The 23863-nt window shown below is 38.4% G+C and overlaps 1 protein-coding gene and 1 long non-coding RNA gene across 6 annotated transcripts; both read left to right on the top strand.

The window, feature by feature from the left end:
* The first annotated feature begins 7036 nt into the window (after positions 1-7036).
* LOC126614089 (MATH domain and coiled-coil domain-containing protein At3g58370-like) lies at positions 7037-18820 on the top strand. 4 transcript variants are annotated; one of them, XM_050281726.1, is made up of 4 exons: positions 7037-7170; positions 7278-7402; positions 16453-16625; positions 17624-18820. In XM_050281726.1, exons 2-4 carry the CDS (start codon positions 7278-7280, stop codon positions 18526-18528), a joined length of 1203 nt encoding a protein of 400 aa, XP_050137683.1. In that variant the 5' UTR covers positions 7037-7170; the 3' UTR covers positions 18529-18820. The 4 variants fall into 4 exon arrangements, with proteins under 4 accessions (XP_050137683.1, XP_050137681.1, XP_050137682.1 ...); XM_050281724.1 differs by having other exon boundaries at positions 16450-16625; XM_050281725.1 differs by lacking the exons at positions 7037-7170; positions 7278-7402 and adding exons at positions 16017-16125; positions 16209-16333.
* LOC126614093 (uncharacterized) lies at positions 7981-13488 on the top strand. Of its 2 annotated transcripts, none has more exons than XR_007620272.1 (3): positions 7981-8118; positions 12058-12228; positions 12323-13488. It is a non-coding gene; the product is annotated as an uncharacterized LOC126614093 (long non-coding RNA). The 2 variants fall into 2 exon arrangements; XR_007620271.1 differs by having other exon boundaries at positions 7983-8118; positions 12085-12228.
* Positions 18821-23863: the final 5043 nt, after the last annotated feature.

Genomic DNA, 23863 nt, shown 5'->3' with positions numbered 1-23863 from the left:
ACTTCACCCTCAATAGCTTCACCCAAAAAAGCTTCACTAACAAAAGCTTCATCCACAATAGCTTCACCTACAAAAGCTTCACCTATAAAAGCTTCACCAACAAAAGCTTCACCCACAATAGCTTCACCCACCACAAAAGCTTCACCTACAAAAGCTTCACCCACAAAAGCTACCCAAACAAAAGTTTCACCCACAAAAGCTTCCCCCACCTACAAAAGCTTCACACTATCTTGATCAAGATAGTGTGAAGCAAAATCAATTCATGGTACCCAATAAAGCTTCAACCTCAAAGCTTCACCTATAAAGCTTAAAATATATATATTTTTTTTTCGGAAATTCAAAAATTTGAAAATTCAAAAATTCAAAAATTCGAAAATTTGAAAATTCAAAAAAAAAAAAAAATTGTCTATGCCTCATCTTCTTTGGGCCTAACAACTTTCATAACAAATATATATGAAGGAGAAGTTTTGGGCTACCACTTAGAAAGGAAAATGGTGAAGTTTTGTTACTTTGGAAACTTGGCTACTAGCAAGACACCTCCTTCGTCAACTCCTTCGACCAGAGACTTGGGGGACTCCTACCATATGCTACCGCACCTTGATACTCAGAAGTCTCACGACTACTCAGTGACTTGGATTTTTTTAAGTCTCCAACCGAGAAGTTTTCCTCACTCGAGAAATTAAGGGAGCACTACCTCAACCTACATGCTTCACTCACAAAGCTTTAACATACAAGTTTCAACAAAAGGAAAAATTCAAAGAATTTAGTGAAGAAGGCCTTGGTGTATTTAACACAATACGTTGAAATGAAGCAAAGTTTGTTTATTGATATCTTCGATAAGTTACAAATATGTACATATACATGAATCAAAATAAACAAACAAGAGGAAGCCTTCACAAAGGTTACTCAAGATGAGTCTTAGCAGTCAGCAGAGCCTCAGAAAGAGGAGGCACCAGAGGGTGATTATTCAGAGCTTCAGTACTAAGCAGAACCCCAGAAGGAGGAGGCACCGAAGGTTGATCATTTGGAGCTTCATTACGCGGTACAGCCCTAGAAGACGAAGGCAATAAATGCCTTTGGAACAAACCCACAAACCTTTGATGATCAAGTCAGTTTCCTGCAGCTGGTCGAGCTTCCTTTTCATGTTTGTAGCATAGTCATGTGCGAGCCTGTGCAACTGTTTATTCTCATGTTTGAGCCCTCTGATCTCCTGTTTAAGACTTTTTACTTCAGCCGCCAATGATTCAATTTGGCGGGTTCGAGCAAATAGGCATTGGGCCATATTACCTGCACACTGAACACTGAGAGCTAGAGAATCCTTAACAACCAACTCATCAAACCGTTTGGAAAGTAGTATGTTATCTTTGGAAGTAAGAAGGTTCTTGGCCACCACCGCAGCAGTCATATCATTCTTCATCATAAAGTCCCCAACGATAAAAGGACTTGTAGGGGATAAGAAGGATGAGCGCCATATGTTGTCTTGAGAAGGCATGGCTGCCTCTTCACCAAAGTTCAAGTCAAAACGACGGTCAGATGGGCCAGACATTCTCAGAAATGATGAAGGAGAAATAAGGTGTAATAAATCTCTAAAGTAAAGGGAAAATTCCTACAAGCAATAACTCTCTGAATGTACTTTTTGCACACAATTGGTGCCCTTATAAAAGAAAAGGCAACAGGGTCGTTGGTTAAAAAATCGAAGATGCACCATTTTCCACACCCAACATCAGCTCCTTGGGTACCACAGATAACTTTGGCAAAGATCTCTGACAAAGGTTAGACACATAAATTTTGAAGGTCCAGCTACCCTACTATTACTCACAAAGGTAAAGGAACAGCATCACTGCTTGATAACTAGAAAGTCCTAATGTGTGTCAACCTCCGTGCTCCGTGGCAAAACAGACTGGCAAAAATGCCCAACCTTTACTCTCATTTGAGAAAACACTCCCAACAAGATTGCTTGCTCAAAAATCGAAGAGGCACCGCTCTCTGAATCTCAAAAGCCAGACTCCCAACAGGATTACGTGCTCAAAAATCGAAGAGGCACCGCCCTTCGAATCTTGAGAGCCAGATTCCCAACAGGATTACTTTCTCAAAAATCGAAGAGGCACTGCTCTCCGAATCTCGAGAGTCAGACTCCTAACAGGATTGCTTTCTCAAAAATTGAAGAGGCACTGTTCTCCAAATCTCGAGAGCCAAACTCCCAATAGGATTACGTGCTCAAAAATCGAAGAGGCACCGCCCTCCGAATCTCGAGAGTTAGACTCCCAACAGGATTATTTTCTTAAAAATCGAAAAGACACTGCTCTCCGAATCTCAAGAGTCAGACTCCTAACAGGTTTGCTTTCTCAAAAATCGAAGAGGCACCTCTCTCCGAATCTCGAGAGCCAGACTCCCAACAGGATTACATGCTCAAAAATCGAAAAGGCACCGCCCTCCGAATCTCGAGAGCCAAACTCCCAACAGGATTACTTTCTCAAAAATCAAAGAGACATTGCTCTCCGAATCTCAATAGTCAGACTCCCAACAGGATTGCTTTCTCAAAAATCGAAGAGGCACCGTTCTCTAAATCTCGAGAGCCAGATCTCCGACAAGATTGCTTGTTAAAAAATCGAAGAGGCACCGCTCTCCGAACTTCGAGGGCCAGATTTCTTTGGATAAAGCTTGTCTGCAATCTTCACACGCAACATTAGCTTTCCAGATACCACAAACCACTTTTTCAAAGTGCTCTGACAAAGTTAAAACACATAAAGCTTGCAGCTCCCACTACATTGTTATGACCAAGAAGGGTAAAGGAATATCACTACTACTTGTTGTTAGGGAGACTCCTATATATGTCGACCTCCATCCTCCACAGCCAGGCAGACCTGCAAATAAAAAAAAATGCTCAACTTTTCTTCACATCCGAGAGGGCACTCTCAGCAGAATCTCTCGAAATACTCATATTCTTTTCCTCCCGATAATACCTCTGCAAACAAGCCACACCAAAGCAAGAATATCTCATATCATCAGGGTTAAAAGCAAGAGTATCCCATATCATGCTTTTTCCCTGTCTTTTCCTTTGGTCTTGTTCTTACCTGCAAGACAAGGAAAAAAAGAGCAATCAGTCAACACTTGGAATCAAGCTTCCAGTCAGGAACTGACTGCCGGGAACCCCTTGCCTGATTACTTACCTGGCATTGTTCTCGAGTACTCATCTTCAACATCTTATGCTTCCAGAGAAGATACCACATCTGCCTGAGGAACAGATAGGGCAAGTAAGAATGATATAAGGAAGCATGTGGAGACAAGCATAACAGAACACGTGTCCATACATCCACTACTTTGTCAACAACAAAAGTATCTCATATCATCAGGGTCGAACGTACTCTAGATTTGATGAACTTGTTTTGACCCTCAAATTCTTGAGTCAGCCTTATACTCTGGAGCAAACCAGAAAACCCTCCAGCCTAGTTCAAGAATAAGCCTGTGGAAAGTTACTTCTTCAAAAGCAAAAGTATCTCATATCATCTCTTCTCCATTTGCTTCTTCTTATCCTTGTTGCTATTTACGACATAAGGAGAATGAGAACAATCAACCGGAAGCTGAAGTCGAACCTTCGATCCAGGTTGCTTACTTGGAAGTGTGATTGCTTACCTTGTCTGTTACCTCATTCGGCAAATCTCCTAGCTCGACTACTTGGGGGACTCCTACTATAGGGTTTGTATTGCACTTGACCAAGCCTGAAACTACAAGTAAGCTTCAAGTGAAATTGATACATTACCTTGTACATCTTCATCGGTTAAAGATACCACCCCTGGATGGAGGAAAAGTACTTCCAGAGAAGATGCCACATCTACATATGAGACAGTTAAGGCAAGTGAAAATGATACCACACTTCGGTACTTAGAAGTTTTGTGATTACTCAATGGCTTAAATCTTGCAAGTCCCCAACCGAGAAGCTTCCCTCACTCGGGAACTTAGGGGAGCATTGTTTGTACCATACTTGACCAATCCCGAAACTACTGAGTACCGGTCAACGTTATACCGTCAAGGACCCAGAAGAGTTTCCCTCCAACCAGAAGGCCAATCACAGCGCGACACGTGTCGACATCAGAAGCCAATCATAGCGCGACAAATGTCAATATCAGAAGCCAATCTAATACGACACATGTCAATGTCAGAATGAAACTAGAAACTCTCTTCTATAAATAAAGATCATTCTCTCACAATATTTCCTAATGTCATTTGTACTAAATCATTCACTAGTACTTACTAAATGAGAGCTTGAACCTATGTACTTGTGCAAATCCTTCACAATTAATGAGAACTCCTCTACTCCGTGGACGTAGCCAATCTGGGTGAACCACGTACATCTTGTGTTTGCTTCCCTGTCCCTATCCATTTACTTACTTATTCCCACTAGTGACCGGAGCAATCTAGTGAAGGTCATAAACTTAACATTTTCTGTTGTACCAAAGTCATCACTGATTTTGTGCATCAACAAGGTACTTTATTAGATTTTTACTAGAAATAGCAATTAGGGGAATTCCTTGTGCTGTGCTCCATATGACTAGATGTTGGTTGATATATGGAATCAATAGCATGTATACGTATAATTAGGTATAATGTGTGATGATGAGACCGCACCATGTAGTAGTGGTACATGGATAGTCCTGGTTGGTATATCCGCAATGGGGGACCATACGTATGCTAGGAGTGATCATGCTTGGTATATCTGCAATGGGTGGTCACTACCTATAGTTATATGATACAGTCCTGCTTGGTATATCCGCGATGGGGAACTATTAGGGGTGATCATGCTTGGTATATCCGCGATGGGGAACTATTAGGGGTGATCATGCTTTGTATATCCGCGATAAGTGATCACTGTCTGCATGATGAGATTATGCCTATGGTTCTGCTTGGTATATCCGCGATGGGGGATCATATGTATTCTAGAAGTGATGATGATTAGTTGTACTTGGTACATTTGATAGGCGATCATATTTAGTTTGGTTCGTTTGAGTGGTCCGGAACCCGAGGTTGTTGGATTTCGTAGAGTGGTTTGAAATCCCATTATTTGGAGAAGTAGGCTTGGCCTAATTGTGTTACTCTAGCCTTAGTTTTATATATATTTGTGTCAATGGTTTCGAGAATCTTGTGAATTGAGTTAGAAAAGATGTTGGACGTCTGGGTGACTCCTTGGGGATATTCTACAATTCGATTATGATTTCATAAGGTATGAATTTAGAAGATATGGGAATGATTGTTATTACTTTGATCAAATTAATTAATTAATGTGACTAGAGAATGGTTTTGTGTTTCGTTGGTTCTTAAATATGATGTATGTTGTGAATTGTGATATCATGATGAGACATAATGATTTATATGTAGGATGGAAGAGAAATCATGATTTCATGAGGGTTTATTATGTAGCTTGAGCCCAAGAATTTCATGCTATCAGGTTATATTAAATGATCGAGGAATGTTATGCTTTTCTGCTTGAACTCAGTGGGATAAATGTCTGATTTTGTGAATGGTGAACTACGAATGACTTGATCCCTATTGAGGGTACATAGGCAGTCTAACGAGGAGGTTAGATGCAGCCATAAAGTTTACGGAAAAAAAAATTAGTACGCAAATTCGAGGCATGAGTTGAGCTTGGTACATATCTCGGAGACGGGGTATGTTAGATACACGACAATATATTTTATAATCAATGTTTTTTTGGATATTATAAGCTATATAATAAATAGACAATTATTTATACGGTATATAATAAATTTATTCAAATTTGCCTAGGTCCTCGCCTAAGTGTAAAGTCATGTCCATCATCTTTTAAAACTTTGCTTATTATACGGTTAAATAATAGAACGATACAACAAGAAACGGTGCTAAATCATCCTTCAAATAATATTATTGTTCAAACCCTCTTTCGACTATTTTGAGTAGTCCAAATCCTCTTTTGAATATTTCGGTTAGTGCAAATTCTCCTATGAATATTACGGGTAGTTCAAATAATCTTCTTGCAAATCTTGGACTTAGACCTTGAATGAATGTTCACATTTTTTTGGGACCCTAAATTTTTTAAATTTCCCCCCTCCCTCCGAGAATTCCCGGCTTCGCCATTGCAAGTTCTTAATTGATCTTGAGTCTCCTTTAATTTGTTTAATTTAATGTTAAGAAAATAGAAAAATATGCAGAATGTACAAAAAATTATATAGAAAGTGAAAAAAAAAGTGCAAAAATCATTTTCTTGAAAGATAATTGACATGTGGAGGTGATGTTGGAGTTGGATTCAGCAAGGGGATGTGGTAAGGTTGGGTTGAGGAAGATGGAGGTGGTGGCTTTGTTCTTCCAAAGGGGAGAGAAGCCAGACTTAGGGATGAGAGTATGCATAAGAAATATAAGTGATTAATAAGTGATGTAATTTTTAGAAACTAATATAACGAGAAATGAAAGACATTATTATATATACTACTACCATTGACGTAGTCACAATGGTCGTCACCACCATCTTTGTTACCACCACATTTCTATGGTCATAACCGCCACTTCCACTATTATCATCGTTGCTCAACAACCATCGCCATCGTTGCCACCAAACAACCACCCCACCAATGTAGCGAGAACAAGTAGAATATGTTAATCAAGTTATTTTTTTATACAACAATATATTTATACTAAAAGTTAGGAGAATATTTAATTTTATTAAACGCTTACAATCTCAAGCTTTAAATTGAACAAATTATTTTTTCAACAAAAAGAAAAAAGAAATGCTAAAGAGATTATATGATGCACTATGGCAAATGATACGTACATATTAAATATCAATTAATGAGTTTATCTCATTAGATGTTGATTATATGAATAATTAACCGTATCATATAGTACACCAATGTAATATAAAAATGTGGTCCACCCTAATGTTACTCAAAATGACAATTACAAACAAATCCCAATGCTTATTCAATGTTTTCTGGGTCCCACATCATGCTAGACAATTAGGATAAACATTACCCTATTGAACATTTTTTGACCGGGGCATTATAAAAATTGGAGCTTGTCCGCACAGCCCCAAGAGCTGGAGTGTAGTGCTCTGATGGAGTGTATTTCCTCTCTCTCTCTCTCTCTCTCTCTCTCTCTCTCTCTCTCTCTCTCTCTCTCACTCGTCAGAATCGTGGTCTGAAGGTACTTCTCTTTGTCTCTCTCATCGTCTATCATCGTCGATCATTTGCATGTTTGTTTACATTTGTGTGGGTGTTTGGTTTTAATCTTTTTTTTTTTTTGTTTTGCAGATGAACAGCAAGAAGGCAGGGGAAGAGATTGTGTCTGAGACATTCACATGGCTGATCGAAAACTTCTCTAAGCTGCAGACCGGCAAGCATTACTCCGACGTTTTCACCATCGCTGGTTTCAAATGGTATTTTTATTATTTTCTCAAGATTTGTTTTATTTTATTTTATCTTTTGTTCTTTTGAGCTCCTCCAAGTCCACAAGAAAATTTTCAACATGTGAAAACAGCTCGATACACTAATTCTCATAATATAAGTGGTTAAATTTTTTTTTCGAAATTTTCAACCACTTGTACTGTGATATAGCGAACAGTGTTTCCATGACACCTAAAAAATCTCTCGAACTCCAAAGATCTTTATTTTTTATGAGTCCTTCGATCAGAGCAGCTTCAGGCTCATATATTATTTTTTAATTAATTTTTATATTTTATTGTTTTGCAAATTTGTTATGGTATTTAGAAACTCCACTGTCATTCCCAATAAAAAAATGAAAGAAAGAAATCGTAATAGGAACAATCTAGAAGCTTCCACTAGTAACCCTATTCACATAGGTAGCCACAAAGAGCCAAACCCTAGTAAAAGACCAATACATGCCCTAAAGTATTAGGATCATGACCTACAACTTTAACATCGTTGTGCCCTTTGGTTTGATAATTTTGATTTGTCAGGAGGCTGCTTATATGGCCGAAGGGCAACAAAGTAAAATCTGAAATGCAGTTCTCCTTGTATTTGTGTGCTCCAAATGCTTCAAATTTGGAACCTGGTTAGGCTAGATCTACCCATTTCAGCTTGAGTGTGGTCAATCAACTGGACAACACCAAGACAATCTCAAAGGCTACAAAGGGTATTTCCTTTACTCTTCATGAATCATGTTTCTGTTCTTTCTGTGTGATCTTGTCGTTATGGCAAGCAAAACTTCTTAAATGGAATTTCAATCCTGCTTCTGTTTTTGTTAGTTGTTGATATGCGACACGCATCGTTAACTGTAAAAGTTATGGTGCATATGGGTAGAAAGAGTTAAAACAAGGGATGTGGAGTGAGTTTTTAGTATAAATTGTTTAACGGATCATTTATCATTTATGTGACACATGCGTCGTTGATTGTAATAAATTGAGGTGCATTTGGATAAAAATGTTTAAAACAAGAGATTCGGAGCGAGTTTCTAGCGTAAATTATTGTTTAACGGATCGTTAGCTCTTTATGTGACAGACGTCGTTAGTTGTAATAAGTTATGATGCATTTGGGTAGAATGATTTAAAACAGAGTAAGTTTCTAGCATAAATTGTTTTACGGATCGTTATCTCTTTATGAGACACACGTTGTTGGTCATAAAAGATTTTAAACAGGGGATTTGGAGTGAGTTTCTAGTATAAATTGTTTAACTGAGCATTATCATTTATGCTCCCTATTAGTCGTCAATAACTAATTAGAATTCCTAAGCTTTGTTGGTGATATTATTTGGTGTATTCTGATCAATTTTGCATTAATATATCTATGGTTGTTAACATTATATGAGATTTTCTATCGCGTTGGGACACCGTTTGCAACTTAGTTTTTATATTTTTCTTTAACTCTCTGTTTTTAACTGTCACGTGGGTGTAGTAAATTTGCCAACTTTAGCTTAACCTTGGTTAATCAACTTGATACCGACAACTCAATCACAGATCCGGCAACTGTATTGTTTTAATCTTTGCTAATTAGGGCTTATTTTAGGGTTTAGTTTTCTGATATTATTCTTCTCACCAAGGAGGGAAATATATATTGTACAAGATTGATTTACAAGACATCAAATAAAATCAATCCTAATTACATTCTGATTACAAGGACCCAAACAGGTAACTAGGCCAATTACAAAGGTCAACTCTCCAACACTCCCCCTTAAGTTGGTGCATAAATGTCGTTCATGCCCAACTTGATGAGAGAGTTGTAGAATGCTTGACTGGCAACAACTTTAGTTAAGATGTCTGCTAATTGATCCTCTGACTTTACAAACGGGAATTGAATAATATTCTCATCCAACTTCTCCTTAATGAAGTGTCTGTCAACTTCCACATGTTTCTTGCGATTATGCTGGATTGGGTTGTGTGAGATATCAATCGTTGCTTTATTATCACAAAACAAATTCGAAGCCGACATTGAAGGACACCCAAGTTCTGCAAGTAACCTCCGAAGCCATAATAATTCACATACTCCTTTTGCCATACCCTTATATTCCACCTCTACACTTGATAAAGCAACCACTTTTTGTTTCTTACTCCGCCAAGTCACAAAATTTCCCCCCACAAATGTAAAGTAACCCGATGTGGACCGTTGATCAGTAATATTCCCTGCCCAATCTGCATCGGTATAACCTTTTATCTGGCAATGACCATTCTTGGAAAACATGATGCCTCTACCAGGAAAGGACTTTAGGTATCGCAGAATGCGTTCAACCACACCCATATGCGTATCACTCGGGGAATGCATAAATTGACTAACAACACTTACTGCATATGCAATATCAGGTCTGGTATGAGATAAATGAATTAACCTCCCAACTAACCTTTGATAACGATCTCGGTTAGTGGGAACTTGATCAGGGTGCACATCAAGATGGTGATTTTGGACAATAGGGGTGTCAACCGGTTTACAATCAAGCATTCCGGTTTCGGCTAACAAATCAAAAACATATTTTCTTTGAGATAGAAATTTACCCTGTTTAGATCGAGCTACTTCTATACCCAAGAAATATTTCAATCCACCAAGATCTTTCATCTCGAACTCAGCTGCTAAGTAATCTTTCAGCCTTGAGATTTCTTCTTTATCATCACCCATAACAATCACATCATCCACATAAATAATAAGTGTCGTCAATTTACCCATTCGACGTTTCAAGAAAAGTGTATGATCGGAATTGCTCTGCCTGAACCCATACTTGCTCATAGCCGTACGGAACCTACCAAACCATGCCCGAGGTGATTGTTTCAATCCATACAATGCCTTATTCAACTTACACACCATTCCGGGTTGTGAAACTGATGCATAAACAGGTGGAATATCCATATACACTTCTTCTTTAAGATTACCATGTAAGAAAGCATTTTTCACATCAAATTGTTGTAATGGCCAATCCAAGTTAGCCGCCAACGAAACTAACACTCTTACAATATTAATCTTTGGTCCTTACTTATTACATATTTGCCCATCCATTTATTACATAATTACATTTGAGTCCCCCGAGTATTTATACGAGGTCTAAATATGGAGGCCCTAAGTATGGTATAAACAAAGTGTAACACCTAATTCAATGTATTGTGCTAAATACAGTAAGGTACATACTTCACTAGGATATGGTACTTTTAGACCAAATATCAATTCATCATTTCCCTCATGAGGATGAATGATTTTTCTTAATGTCTAAATATTAATTAACAACTTGAGTGTTCAACTCATGATCTTCAATCCATATGGTTCTTTAATACCATAAACGTCATGGGTAAGATTCGTGTTGGCGTATTGTTCGATCTACAACTCTAGATAGTATTCATTTCAACACTTTATAATCTTTCTAGACTCTTCAGGAGTCTCACTCTGATATCATCAACTCTTGCAAGAGATTTAATATATTGCAACAACATCATAATGATAGTACTCATTAAGGCAATTTATATCATCTATTGGTATTGAGTACATAATTTATGCTTTACCTTTCCAGGGCTTTCTTCAAGCAATCTAAATCCTTCAAGGATTTTCTACACTTCATGACACATTCTCTTTTGGAATTTAGACATAGCAACTTGCTTCCATGTATGCTTGAGGGATTTACTTGTGGAGATATACCTCAGGCATTTCATAAGGCTTTGTGTAATATATAATTCTCCATTTAAATGAACAAGTTTCACAATGAGAAATCATGTTTCCAGGAGTGTATTAGAGTTTCAACTAAGAACCTTGTGTCATATCATTTGAGTGTAGTACACTGTATTACAAATGCTCATATTTAACCTTCTGGGTTCAACATTATCTGGCGATTTGTACAATAGGTCCATTTTTCCATGTTCTTGATAAATTGTAATGGAATTGCTTTTCTTCATTTTTTGGCCAATAATTTTGTTTTTTGTCGATGAATAAAAGAACATGGCTCAATATCAACATAGCTCATTGATGAATTTAGTAGCTACTAAAAACAACATTGGTAATCATCAATTCATGGTCCCATAATTCTCATGTGCATGCGCAAGCATATGTATAATCATTTCATTACTTTGGATATCCTTGCCTCTTCAGGGGCTGTACATTGTTTCTTGTAGGACAATCATCTCTTATTACATGAATTGTTTGAAAATATGGATCATAACCTCATCTAGAGCGCTATAGAGCTTGTATAGTTAACTCCACTTCTAGGGAGTTAAATCATTGGAACTTACACATCGATCGATCATGCTTCAAGCATGAGATATATTAAAATTGCCATGTTCATGGATTATCCCTTTTGAAACTTGAATCTATGCGGCGACTGTCATGCTTCAGGCATGCAACAGCTCAGTAGTGCTAAGTCTATGGATAGTATGACTGAGACTTTAATCCGTGCGACATCTCTGTAACTTGTAATCAATTAGTAATTTTCATTACCTTTTTCTACATCATGTGAATGATATAAACTGGTAAAGTTTGCTGGGGATATGAGTAGAATTTCCATAATTGAACTTTGGTCTTCCATTCACTCAGTCAGCCACCAATTTTCTCCCTTTGGACTTCTATGAGCTCATCGTTGATCATTCTGCTTCAATCTCTTGCCCAATAGAAGTGATGTGCAACCTTTTGTCCTTAGATGGTCCATCATTTCTTGGTGACTCGTCCATGTTTAGCAGCTTTAGTGTAAAGAGCCAACAGTGTACCAATTATTCTGCGATGTTGGTGACTTGAGACCCAGCTCCAACAACAGTTGAAGATGACTACTCAAGAGCAATGCAAGGTAAGCAATCAAGAAATGTTCTAGGCAGTTGGTTCTTGACCGGATGTTTGATTTCAGGTTCCGATTGATAGCTTTCTTTCTCTTTGCCTTGCAGGTAAGAGCAAAGGCAAAGGAAAAGACAGGGAAAGAACATGATATGAGATACCCTTGCTCTCAACCCTAATGATATGAAATACTTTTTCTCTTGAAGGAAAACAGTAGAAGGATTTAATGCTAATATAAAGCTTCTCGATCAAAAATATTTCTTGCTGAGAAAATGAGTTTGGCATTTCGAGGGACTTGGTTGAAGAGGTATTCTTAGAGAGACGGAAGACTGAATATGTTGAGAGGTTTGGTTGCAAATGCATTCTCGGCAAGGAAGATGAGATAGGCATTTTGGAGGTGTGCCTTACCATGGAGGACAAAGGTCGACATATATAGGGATTTCCCAATAGCAGGTAGTGATGCAGATGTGGCTTTGTCACCCACGCTTGTCGGCAACAGTGGTGTAGTTGGAATAGTGAACTTTACGTGTTTTAAGTTTGCTAGAGATATTTTGATCGAGTTGTCTTTAATATCCGGAAAGCTAAGATTGCGTCTAAGAAATGTTAACGAACTTTATTCAAGAAAATCCAGCTTTTGAAATTCGGAGAGCAGTGCCTTGATTTTAAAAGTGGCTATGTTGCCTCTCTTTTTATAGAGGTATCAATTGTATCCAAAATGCATGCTTTAAAGGTCGCCTACCTGTGAAAATTGTTTCTACTGTATTTATGAGATTTCACTATATCCAATCCTTTTATTTCATCATTTTTGAAAATGGCTTGCCCATCTAACATTTGTTTATAGTTGAGTCTCGGAAGTGATACACACGAGCTGCGTCAAGATAATATATGGCGCCCGTCCTTTTTATCTTCTAATGGCCATTTTACAGTTGGAGACTCTATGATGATGGATGATATAACGGCTACAGTAGTAGCTAGGAACTATCTCACTCCCAAAGATAATAGAATAGTTTCAAAAAGGTCTAATGAATTGGCTGTTCAAGACTCTTTGGTTTTGAGTGTTCAGTGTGCGAGTTATGTATCCAACATAAGCCAACGTCTACTTGCTCGAACTCGCCAAGTTGAAACATTAATGGCTAAGGTGGCAAGTCTTAGACAAGAAATTAAAGGGCTTAAGCACGAGAATAAAGAGTTGCATAAACTTGCAAATATTTACTCAACGAGCATGAAAATAAAGCTCGACCAGCTGCTAGAATCCGAAAGTCGGATTCAAAGTGATCACCAGAGATTCGTGGCTAGATTCTAAAGGTAACTGGTGCCTTCCCCTTATGGTGTTTTGCCAATTATTGGGGCGTTACATGATCAATCTTCAATGCCTCCCTCTTCTGGGGTACTGCCAAGTACTAAGGCTTCACATAAGCAACCTTTGTGAAGGTCCCCCGTTTGTTGGTTTTTTGTATTTGTAACTCATGTGTATATATAAAAAAAAATTCTCCCATTTGATTTTATACATGTCAGAAAGCTTCTACTTTAGCTTGTTATATATGGGAACCCATGGAAAATTCTGATTCCATGAATATGATTCAATGAGCCTTTAAGTATAGATATTTTCTAATATCATATGCTTCCACATGAGTTCTCGAGCATTATGAATTCATGAAAATATCTCGTGTAAGATGACGTTGGTCACAAAATCGGGTTTTGCTAAGTTCACCATTTTCTTATTCCCAAAACGAAGAAATTCAGGTATGACAGAAATTACGATAATTAACTCATACCACATATAATATATGCCCACACAAAATGTTAGAATTTCAAGTTCTTAACATTATTCATATTTTGAACTTCAGACCAAAACATTATTCATTTGTACTTGAAATTTACTTTCAATGTTGACATCATTAGAACCTTTAGGTTCGTATTTTTGGAATTCATACCCATACTTAATTTGTACATGGATTAAGAAACTTATGGTCCTCATTTACATGAAGCAAGGAACGTCTGGCCCTTATTTAATAGTTTGTGGAGTGAGGCACTTATGGCCGTCACTTTATTTTAATTGAGGAACTACTGCTATCTCAATTGGTTAAAAAACTTCAGGTTTTGATTTTTTATCAAGGAACTTCGGGTTTGATCTTTTCATATGATGAGGATCAAGAAACTTCAGGTTTTGATTTGATTAAGGAACTTCGGGTCCTTTAAATACTCATCATAACAAAATGTAATACACTAAATAAATTAAAGCAATAGGCGGTAATTACAGCCATGATAAATAAATTGTTTTTTTTTAAGTAAATAAAGTTTGTGACAAGAGCTTTGAACCAACATCATTCATATAAATATCAAAGCTCTAAAGCAAAGGTTATAGATATTGGGCAAATGAACAACTTTCAAGAAGGAAGTATCTCAATCAGAGGTCAGCAAGTTGGAGTTCAAAATTTGTTTTCATGGCTGTCAGATTTTCTGCCAATAATAATAATAGTTATATAACCAAAATGTAAATTTACCTTAAGAAAATTAGTCATACAGAGATATGAAAATGAAATGAAAATATTTTCTTATTTGTGAGATTACAGCTGACAAATGTGAAAGGTAGGTAGTGCTTCGCCGGATTTATGGCGTATGCTCTCCACCAACATGAAAGCTTCTCGTGCTGATAATGTGTTGTAAAATCGACAGTATGTGTGCAGTGGAGCATAAAATAAATGAGACACAATATTTAGAAGATTCAGCAAGTGTGCCTAAATCCTCAGGACAGTAGTAGTACTTTCTTTCATTACGTGAAATAATAGGAGTACAAAGATAACTGTCACTACTTTCTCTCTTCTCTCTAGCTCAGCTCACTGGTATTTTCTTCTGTATCTCTCTTCTTCCTCTTCTTCCTCTCATCTCTTCTTTTCTTTATCTCTTTCTTTCTTCCTCCGTATGCTCTCATTTTATAGGCAAAAGATTATTGTTCCAAGACTATTGCTTTACAAGCTTTCTTCATATGAATGATAACCCATCTTATTTTTCTTTGGATGAATAGTAACAAACTATTCATATATGTCATCCACATATTACATTACAACATTTTCAAAATTTTAGTAATTAATTAAATAAGGATTTAAAAGTTTTCTTACAAAAGGATAAATATGTTATTAAATAGGTGAAAAAATATGACATTGGGATGGCAATTTCCGTCCATTTTGTTAGACATAAAGCACGAACGTGGGTGGAGGATGGAGCGGCAATCGTTTTGGTGGTTAGTGAGGGATGGAGCAGCTTTTTTCTTCCTCAACTCTGGGACTCGAGATGATGTGATGGCAGGTCTTTGTGACGGAGATGGTTTCGACTCATTGGGGAGTTTCGGCGGCAAAATGACTTGCTACAGTAGCCGATGTGGTTTAGGGTTTCTTGTGTTGTGTGGTGTGTTTGTGCTGGATTCCAAAGCTTTCTTTGGGCTTTGTAATGTGTATTTTAAGGGTTTGTTTTTTCTTTTGTTCACAACGTTTATTTGGACCTTTCATGTGTAATGTTTGTTTGTTGGTAATATATTTGCCTTTTCTGAAGAAAAAATAAATGAACTTTAATGAAAAACTCCTGGTATTGTTTACTTTAACAAAAAATCATATTTTTACACTAAAAAGTTAATCCATGTATTATTCATTTTACCTTTTATTTTATTTTTATCATTAAAATTCAAAACTACCAAATCATATCCATTAGTTTTCTTTAAAAAAAAATAAAAAAAGGACCAGCATGGGACCCCTTTGGACATTGTTTGACTGAGCCATCATATAATTGGAGGTTTTGTCCGCTGAGCCTACTGGGCTGCAGTGTCAGTGTGTGCTCTGCTGGGGAGTGGAGAGTATTTTCCTCTCTCTCTCTCTCTCTCTCTTTCTCTCCCCCCTCCTCTCTCTCACCGTCGATCATGGTTAGGATTGCTGTGATGGTTGGTGTGATTATTGGGTGACCATTTTTATGGGTTTTATTTATTTGAATTTTTCTGTTTTGTAGATGAAGAGCAAGAACAAGGAAGAAGAAGAGGTGTCTGGGAAATTCACATGGGTGATCGAAAACTTCTCTAAGCTCAAGAACGAAAATCATTACTCTGACGTTTTCACCATCGCTGGTTTCAAATGGTAAAATTATTCTCTCATATTTTGTTTTGTTTAGGTTTTTTTTTTTAAATTTTTGTTCTTTTGATTGTGAACACTTCAAGATCGCCGTTTTGGTTTGATAATTTTGATTTGGTCAGGAGGATCCTAGCACGGCCGAAGGGCAACGAAGTAAATTCCGAAATGCACTTCTCCATGTACTTGTGTGTCCCAAGTGCTTCAACTCTGGAACCTGGTTGGACTAAATTTGCCCACTTCAGCTTGAGTGTGCTCAATCAACTGGACAGCAACAAGACAATCACAATGGCTACAAAGGGTATAACTTTTACTGTTTCATGTTTATGTTCTTTCTATGTGATCTTGTGGCTTTGGCAATCGAAACTCAGTAAATGGATTTCCTTGTGCTTTCCATCATGATTCTGTTGTTGTTTGTTGTTTATATATGATACGCATCGTTCGTTACTTGTAACAAGTTATGGTGGATTTGGATGGAGAGATTTAAAACAAGGGATTTGGAGCGCGTTTCTAGCATAAGATTGTAAATTGTTTTGCTGAGCGTGGTCATCTATATGACATGAGGTGCATTTGGATAGAAAGAGTTAAAACAAAGGTTTTGAAGTGAGTTTGTAGTATAACTTGTTTTAACTGATTGATCTGGAGTGAGTTTCTAGCATAATTGTTTAACTGATAGTGATCACTTATGTGACATGCGTTGTTGGTTGTAATATGTTATGGTGCATTTGGATTGAATGATTGAAAACAAAGAATTTGTAGTGATTTCTAGGACAAATTTTTTAAATGATCGTTATCTCATTCATGCGACATGCGTTGTTGGTTGTTGGAACAAGTTATGTTGCATTTGGATATAAAGATTTCAAACAAGGTTTTTGGAGTGAGTTTCTAGTATAAATTGAGTAGCTGATCTTTATCAATGAAACCATAATTTTGATTTTCGGATCAGTTAGTTTGGATTTGTCATCAAGAACTATTTAGAATTTCTCTTCCCTTAAGCTTTGGTGGTGATAATATTACTGGTAGCAGCTTAGTTTTTATTTTTTCTTAAACTTTCTGGTTTTAAAGCTAACGGATTTATGCCTGGGTTATGTACGTTTACACATGGAAGGAAGTCCATCTGCAAATATGTTATTATAATTAGCATGAGTTCTTGATCATTGATTGAGGTCATCTTTGTTGACAATTTGCTTCTGTAGTAAATTCCAAATTGGACTTCCTTTGTTGTTGTTTCCGTATTACCTTTGATGTGCTTTGTGTACCTGATTAAAGTTTTGTATTCCTTTATATTTTTGCTCACAGGCTCTTATAAAGAGTTCAAAGAACACAGTAGTGAATGGGGCTTCAAATCATTCATGCTGCTCAGTGAACTTTATGACAAGACTGCAGGTTATCTCGTGAATGATAAATGCATTGTTGAAGTGAAGGTCCGTATTCCAATAGACCAAAGAGCAAATGGTTTTGCAGAATCTGCACTTATGGAGCCCATAAAGAAAGAGCGTGGTGGGCAGGAACCTTCACATGTGCATTCGGTGCATACTCCAGAATCTTCTCCTACACCTAAGACACCAAGTTCAGAACTGCCGACTCCTTTCCAAGAAACATCAGGTCCTGAACAAGTTTGCACTAAGGCTATTGTTGAAAGCCTTCCTGACCCTTCTCTAGTTAAGGAGCTTGAGGAAATTCCCACCAAACCAACAGGGCAGCTTTTGGAATTTCGTGGGTTGGGACTAATAGAGAAAGCTTTCGTTCCACTGCTGGAGGAAGCTTGTTCATTGCATCCTTCGTTGATTGAGTGCGTACGTAAGAAGAATCGTAAAGTTGTAGAATGTGCTTTGACAGCGCTCGGAGGGCTCTTGCATTTTCTTAAAACAACAAAGGTCAAGGATATGAATGGGGATGCCTTTACTCATCTTCGAAGTTTATGGGAGGATGTCGAGATGTTCAGATTTGACTTGGCTTGGCTGGAGCCACATGTTCAATCGGCTTTGGGTATGAAGAAATTTCTGGAAAGGGCAAGGAGAGTGAAGAGGTTGAGAGAAGACGTTGAAGCTTTGGATAATGAGAAGAAGAGGCGGAGTGCTGCCCTTGCTGTCACAGAGGCAGAGCTTGAGGAAGCAAAGAGAGAGTTGGCTAAGGAGGAAGAGGGCTTCAACGAGAAAGATATGGATTCTGAGCTAGGTTGTGGTGAGTTAGTCCTATCATAGAAGTTTCTCTTTGATATGAGTTGTAGGACGGACATATGAGAGAGATAGACATGTATAGTAAGCTAGTTTTGGGAACCGTTTATATATTTCATGGTTTAGGACTAGTTTTGTGCACCTTCATCAACTTCCTGGTCTGATCGATTAGGCAGGATGTCCGTGTTGATAGCCTTTGTTCAAGTGAGTTACTTGAATTTACTTTGGTCAAAAATGCATCTTTTACTTTGATATTGATGTAAGAACAAGTTTATAACACCTTATCCAAGAATCAAGGATTCATCCAATTGAATCACAACTAGTTTAAGCTTTGCATTTAAACAGACTTAAGAATCAAACCCTTAGAACATACCTGCATTGTTCGATCCTGATGAAGAAGCCATTGCAGCCTCTGTGTCCGAAACCTTCTCCTCTTTTACGATGACAATAGCTTCTCTAATCAATAGGTCTTAGAACAACACAAGCTGGTATCACAAGAGCAGTGGTTTGAACCATATATATAGTACTCCTCTGTCCATTCCCTATCAAAATTGGACTAGGAGTCAAAGTTATACAAACCATAAAGATTTATGAGACCTTATAAAGTTCCAACACTAAGTTCTTTTCTAAAACCAATTGGAACTTCTCTCAAGACTGCATTCCTTATAAGATTTAGACTTCTTTATAATATCAATTATCCCAAGACTTGTAAGGATCATACTCGTACTCTTACAATTGAAACTTAACATTGTTTCTTAAGATTTCGTACAGTGTTTGAAGTTGCGCCTTTCATATTTCATCGTTTTGTTTTGGATTGAACAGTTAAAATTTGGAATGTTGTGCTCCGTGCTAGAAAGACTTGCTAGACTTTTGTTTCTTCTTTCTTCTGGGTACTGGATTCTTGCTGATTTACTCGTATATGCTGTCTGTGCAAGGATTTATGCCAATAGTTCATTATTTCTATCTTATATCTAAGTCGATTTAGCAATATTTCTCGATTCATTTTTTGGGGACGTGATTCCAGCAAAGTGGAATAGCTAGTTGGTTTATGTAAAGTTTGTTTTTGCAGAGTGGAATTAGCTCTTGGTCTTATTGGTGATTCTCTTTCGCATGTTAGAAGAAGAGGTCTCAAGTTCGAATCTAATATAATCTAGTAGAACAAATATTTTGCATGACCGGACATTTTCTTTTTTATGTCAATATATAGACCAAACAATTGGAAGCTGAAGCTACTTCTGCCAAGGAGAAGTGGACCATCTCAAACTCGACTAGAGATTAATTAGCCCAATAAATTTATGGTTCTTGATTGATGGGTTGAAATTTTTACCCCAATTTCCTGTATAAAAGTAGTAGGGGTTGAGATCCTCTCCGGATCTCTTCCTCCCCAGCCAGGGGATCAAACAATCTTGGCCATTGTAGGGGCGTGTTTTCTGCATTTCCTTTTTCACCTTTTGCTCTGCCCTTCTTAGTTCTATCTGTAAATTCTCTTTATTCAATCTAATAATATCTCATTTAGCTCTTCTCCCCTTTTTTCATTCAATATGTCACTTTACCACTCATCTTCAATGCTTTAAACAATTTGGACTGAAATCTTACATTTGAGCTTAAATATGAGTCCAAATCTCCCCAATACATTGGGGACTTGTGACACGCCCCGATCCCGGTGTCCAAAGGACAACAAGATGGCCACGTGTTGGCCAACACCCGAGGGTGATGCAAGCCATTTATGAATGCATATGCTGAGAACATGAGAAACATGCATATAAATTTTGCAGAAACATGCATGACATAAGCTTACAAAATACAAACCTTACAAAATAATAGTGATAATGCATGACATGTTGAGAGCATATTACTAATTCAGAATACAAGCGGAAGTTATAATAGAAGGTGCTATTACAAGAGATGTCCAACGCAAAAAGGAGGACACAAGCTTACTAATATGGGAATGCCTCGTAGCTCAGATCGTATGCCTCATTCCTAGGTCCTGAGGGGGTGCAAAACAAAACATGAGTAGACCAAGTTTATATATAAGTAATACTAAAATAGTTATTCATTAACGTACTAACCCCCAGTTTAGAAAACTCAATAGCATAATATGTAATAGGTTTTCCGAAAACCCTAGCATGCCATAAAACTTCATAAAACATATATCATATATAGTGTGCTTAGTAGTGGTATCAAAATCGCCTGAAGGCCTTCATTTGCCCGTAGGCCCTGCATCACCCGACCGAAGCCATATATAAATCTTCAATCGCCCGTAGACCCTACATCACCTAACTAAAACCATATATAAATCTTCATTTGCCTGTAAGCCCTACATCACTCGACCGAAGCCATAAATAGATATCATTAGCCCGTATGCCACTACATCACCCGACCGAAGCCATATATAGATATTGTGGAGCCAAAAATAATCACAAGGCGACACGTGAATTTTTGGACAAAAGAGGACAAAAATACCTTTGAGGTACAATGAGATTCCTACGCGCGAGCAGCGAGCAATCATCATTCAACCAAATCAAAAGTGCCCAAAATAGGTAACAAATTCAAAGTTATTTCATCCATCCTCATCCTATATTTTCCACAAGGTAATTATTTCATAACCTTCAAAACATCCCATATAAATTACATAAGCCCCAAAATATTTATTCCAAAAATGTGTTGATTAACCAATTAATGGATTAATTGCCTAATTAATCCATTAAATCACACATTAAACCATAAGTTACACCCTATCCCTATAAATAGGCTCTCATTTTCCCCAAAAGATCATTCCAACACTCTTGCTAAAATTCTTTAGAATTCTCAAACACTTTTTCTCTCTAAATTCTAACTTTGGCATTGGAGGTTCTTCGGCCAAAACCCCCCCATTCATCATGGGCGCGTGAGGCTCTTGGCCTTGACCTAAGGTGTTAATTGTTTTGTAGGTGCAATTTTGTCCAAGATCAATAAGGAAGAAATTTGCATCCACAAATTGGTGCTTTCATTGAGAGTTGAGATCCATACTCGTAGAAGACTCTCGCATAAAAAGGTTTTTCTCTATTTTCTAGTCCATTTGAATATTTTTCATACATTCTTATTATTAGAATTTTTTTATTTGCAAAGGTTCTTTGATAAAATGTATAAGAAAAATATAATGGCTAGAAATTTAGAAAATTCCACAAGTGAAAATTCTAATACTCAAGAAATGGGACTGCGGCGATCCACGAGGCTAAATGTGGTCATAGGTGGAGTGGTACCACCACTACGAGGTTCCACCATAGCCCAAGCCGTGCCATCCAAGCTTGCACGGGCCTGAGCCCAAGCCTCGCATTTGTATACATCACGCACTGAGCAGCCTACTCCCGCCGAGTAGCCCACTCCCGTGGTCCAGCTTGCTTCCAACAAGCAGCCCACTCCCGTGACCCAGCCTGCTCCTACCGAGCAGCCTACTCTCGCGACCCAGCCTGCTCTCGTGGCCCAGCCTACTCCTGCAACCTAGTCTGCTCCCGTGGCTTTCCAAACAGCCTAAGTCGGCCCAAGACTGTCTCAACCATCCAGACCTATCATCGAGCCGGAGGCATTCTCACCATATTTTTTCGCAGATTTGACATTTCCCAACTCAAATCTCGCGCCCGGAGTCTACTACCCTTCCACTGCTCAATGAGGCATATTCCTTCCAAGCTCTTCCAATCCAAGTGGCGAACAACACTTGTCTTGATAAGTCATAAAGTTGACGAGTTCCCTTGCACAACAGACGAGCTTGGTGAACCAACTTTTACAGTGCACCGAGATGCAACGTGCCCTAGATAAGGTGTCTCGAAGTAGGACAAAGGCAGACAAAGAACCTTTCCAGCAACATCCTGGCAAGCAGCCACTCGACCAATCATGAACCGAGCGTTCAGGTAGTGTACACTCCCGATTGGACACCCGAGATAGCGTATACTCCCGTCTTAGAGCGCGGAGGAGCGTGCACTCTCGACTAGTCAACATGAGCAACCTTTCAAGTGAAGTGTTCATTCACGGCTAAGCTCGCAAGGAGCATCATCCACCTCACATCGAAGTAGGCAGCACGATGGACGGAGATAAGCAGTCACTCAATACGACTCAAGTTCAACCTGCAGCCTACGAAGAATTCGCTTGCCTGCTAAGAACGCACTACACGCACCGCATCCGCGACATAGACGAGCCAAACATATGAAAGAACAGCCTAGACCAGCAAGTCACGGTTGGGGGCAGCCGAGAGCTTCACTACCTCAACAAAGCAAAATTCAGGAAGAAGTAGAGAGACTCTTGACCAAGCAATTGCGTAATTTCCAACGCAACGAGGTCACCGACGAGGCACTACGACGGAACATGACCAACATAAGCAGGTTACCCTTTACGGATGAGATCGAGCAGGCAGAGCCTCCACGCGAGTTCAGCATGCCGCATTTCACATCTTTCAAAGGGGATGAAGACCCGGAGAGACATTAAAACACTACCGAAGCGCAATGATCCTCTATCGAAACAACGATGATTTCATGTGCAAGATATTCGCCACCACTCTACAACGGTGAGGTGCAAGATTGGTTCTACACCATGCCGCCACAATCCATTCGGAATTTCTACGAACTCTCTTTGGTTTTCACCAAAGAATATTCATCATATCGCTCGATCAAAAAGAAGTCCGACCATTTGTTCGACGTCAAGAAGAACCCAAATGAGTTGTTTCGTGGTTATGTGAGGAGGTTCAAAACAGAGAAGGCAAAGATAGTCGGATGCAACAACTCGATAGCTAAAGTAGCCTTCCATAAAAGACTTCTAGCAGACCACTTGCTATTCGGAAAATTGATCATGAAAGAAGATCTAACTCTAGCAGACTCTTTTACTCTGGCAAAGAAGCATGCACTTTAAGACGAGGCTCACCAATGCACATTTAAGAACTTGAAGAAGTACCCGACATCACTTCCCTACTATCCAAACCCGAAGCAACGGATGACTCATTCGCATGTTTGACAATATCTTAAGCAGCAATAAGCTCTACTATCATATGAGAAAAGCTGGGGGCTCGACTACCTGTATTCTACAGTTCGAAAGCTCTTCTCGATGCTATTAGAAATTCAAAAGCTAACTTTGGCAATAGTTGTTGTAACCAGGAAGCTCAAGTTTTACCTTCAAATGCACACAATCATCATCATGACGCATTATTCCGCCGAATCCAGATGCGCGACGATAAAGGCGTAGACCCTGGCGGATGTAAAGTTTTTTTACGAACGCAACAACTCGGCCCAAAAGACATGCCAAGGGCAGATGAACACTGGAAGGAACACTCAGAAGCAAGTTTTATCCTCGTCGCCCCAGAAGATTCTACATAAAAGCAACATGTACCGGTAGTTGA

This window comes from Malus sylvestris, chromosome 2 (genome assembly GCF_916048215.2).
Source record: "Malus sylvestris chromosome 2, drMalSylv7.2, whole genome shotgun sequence".
Classification (NCBI taxonomy): domain Eukaryota; kingdom Viridiplantae; phylum Streptophyta; class Magnoliopsida; order Rosales; family Rosaceae; genus Malus; species Malus sylvestris.
The sequence above is the reverse complement of the archived record's forward strand: the minus strand, read 5'-3'. Positions and strand labels throughout refer to the sequence as shown.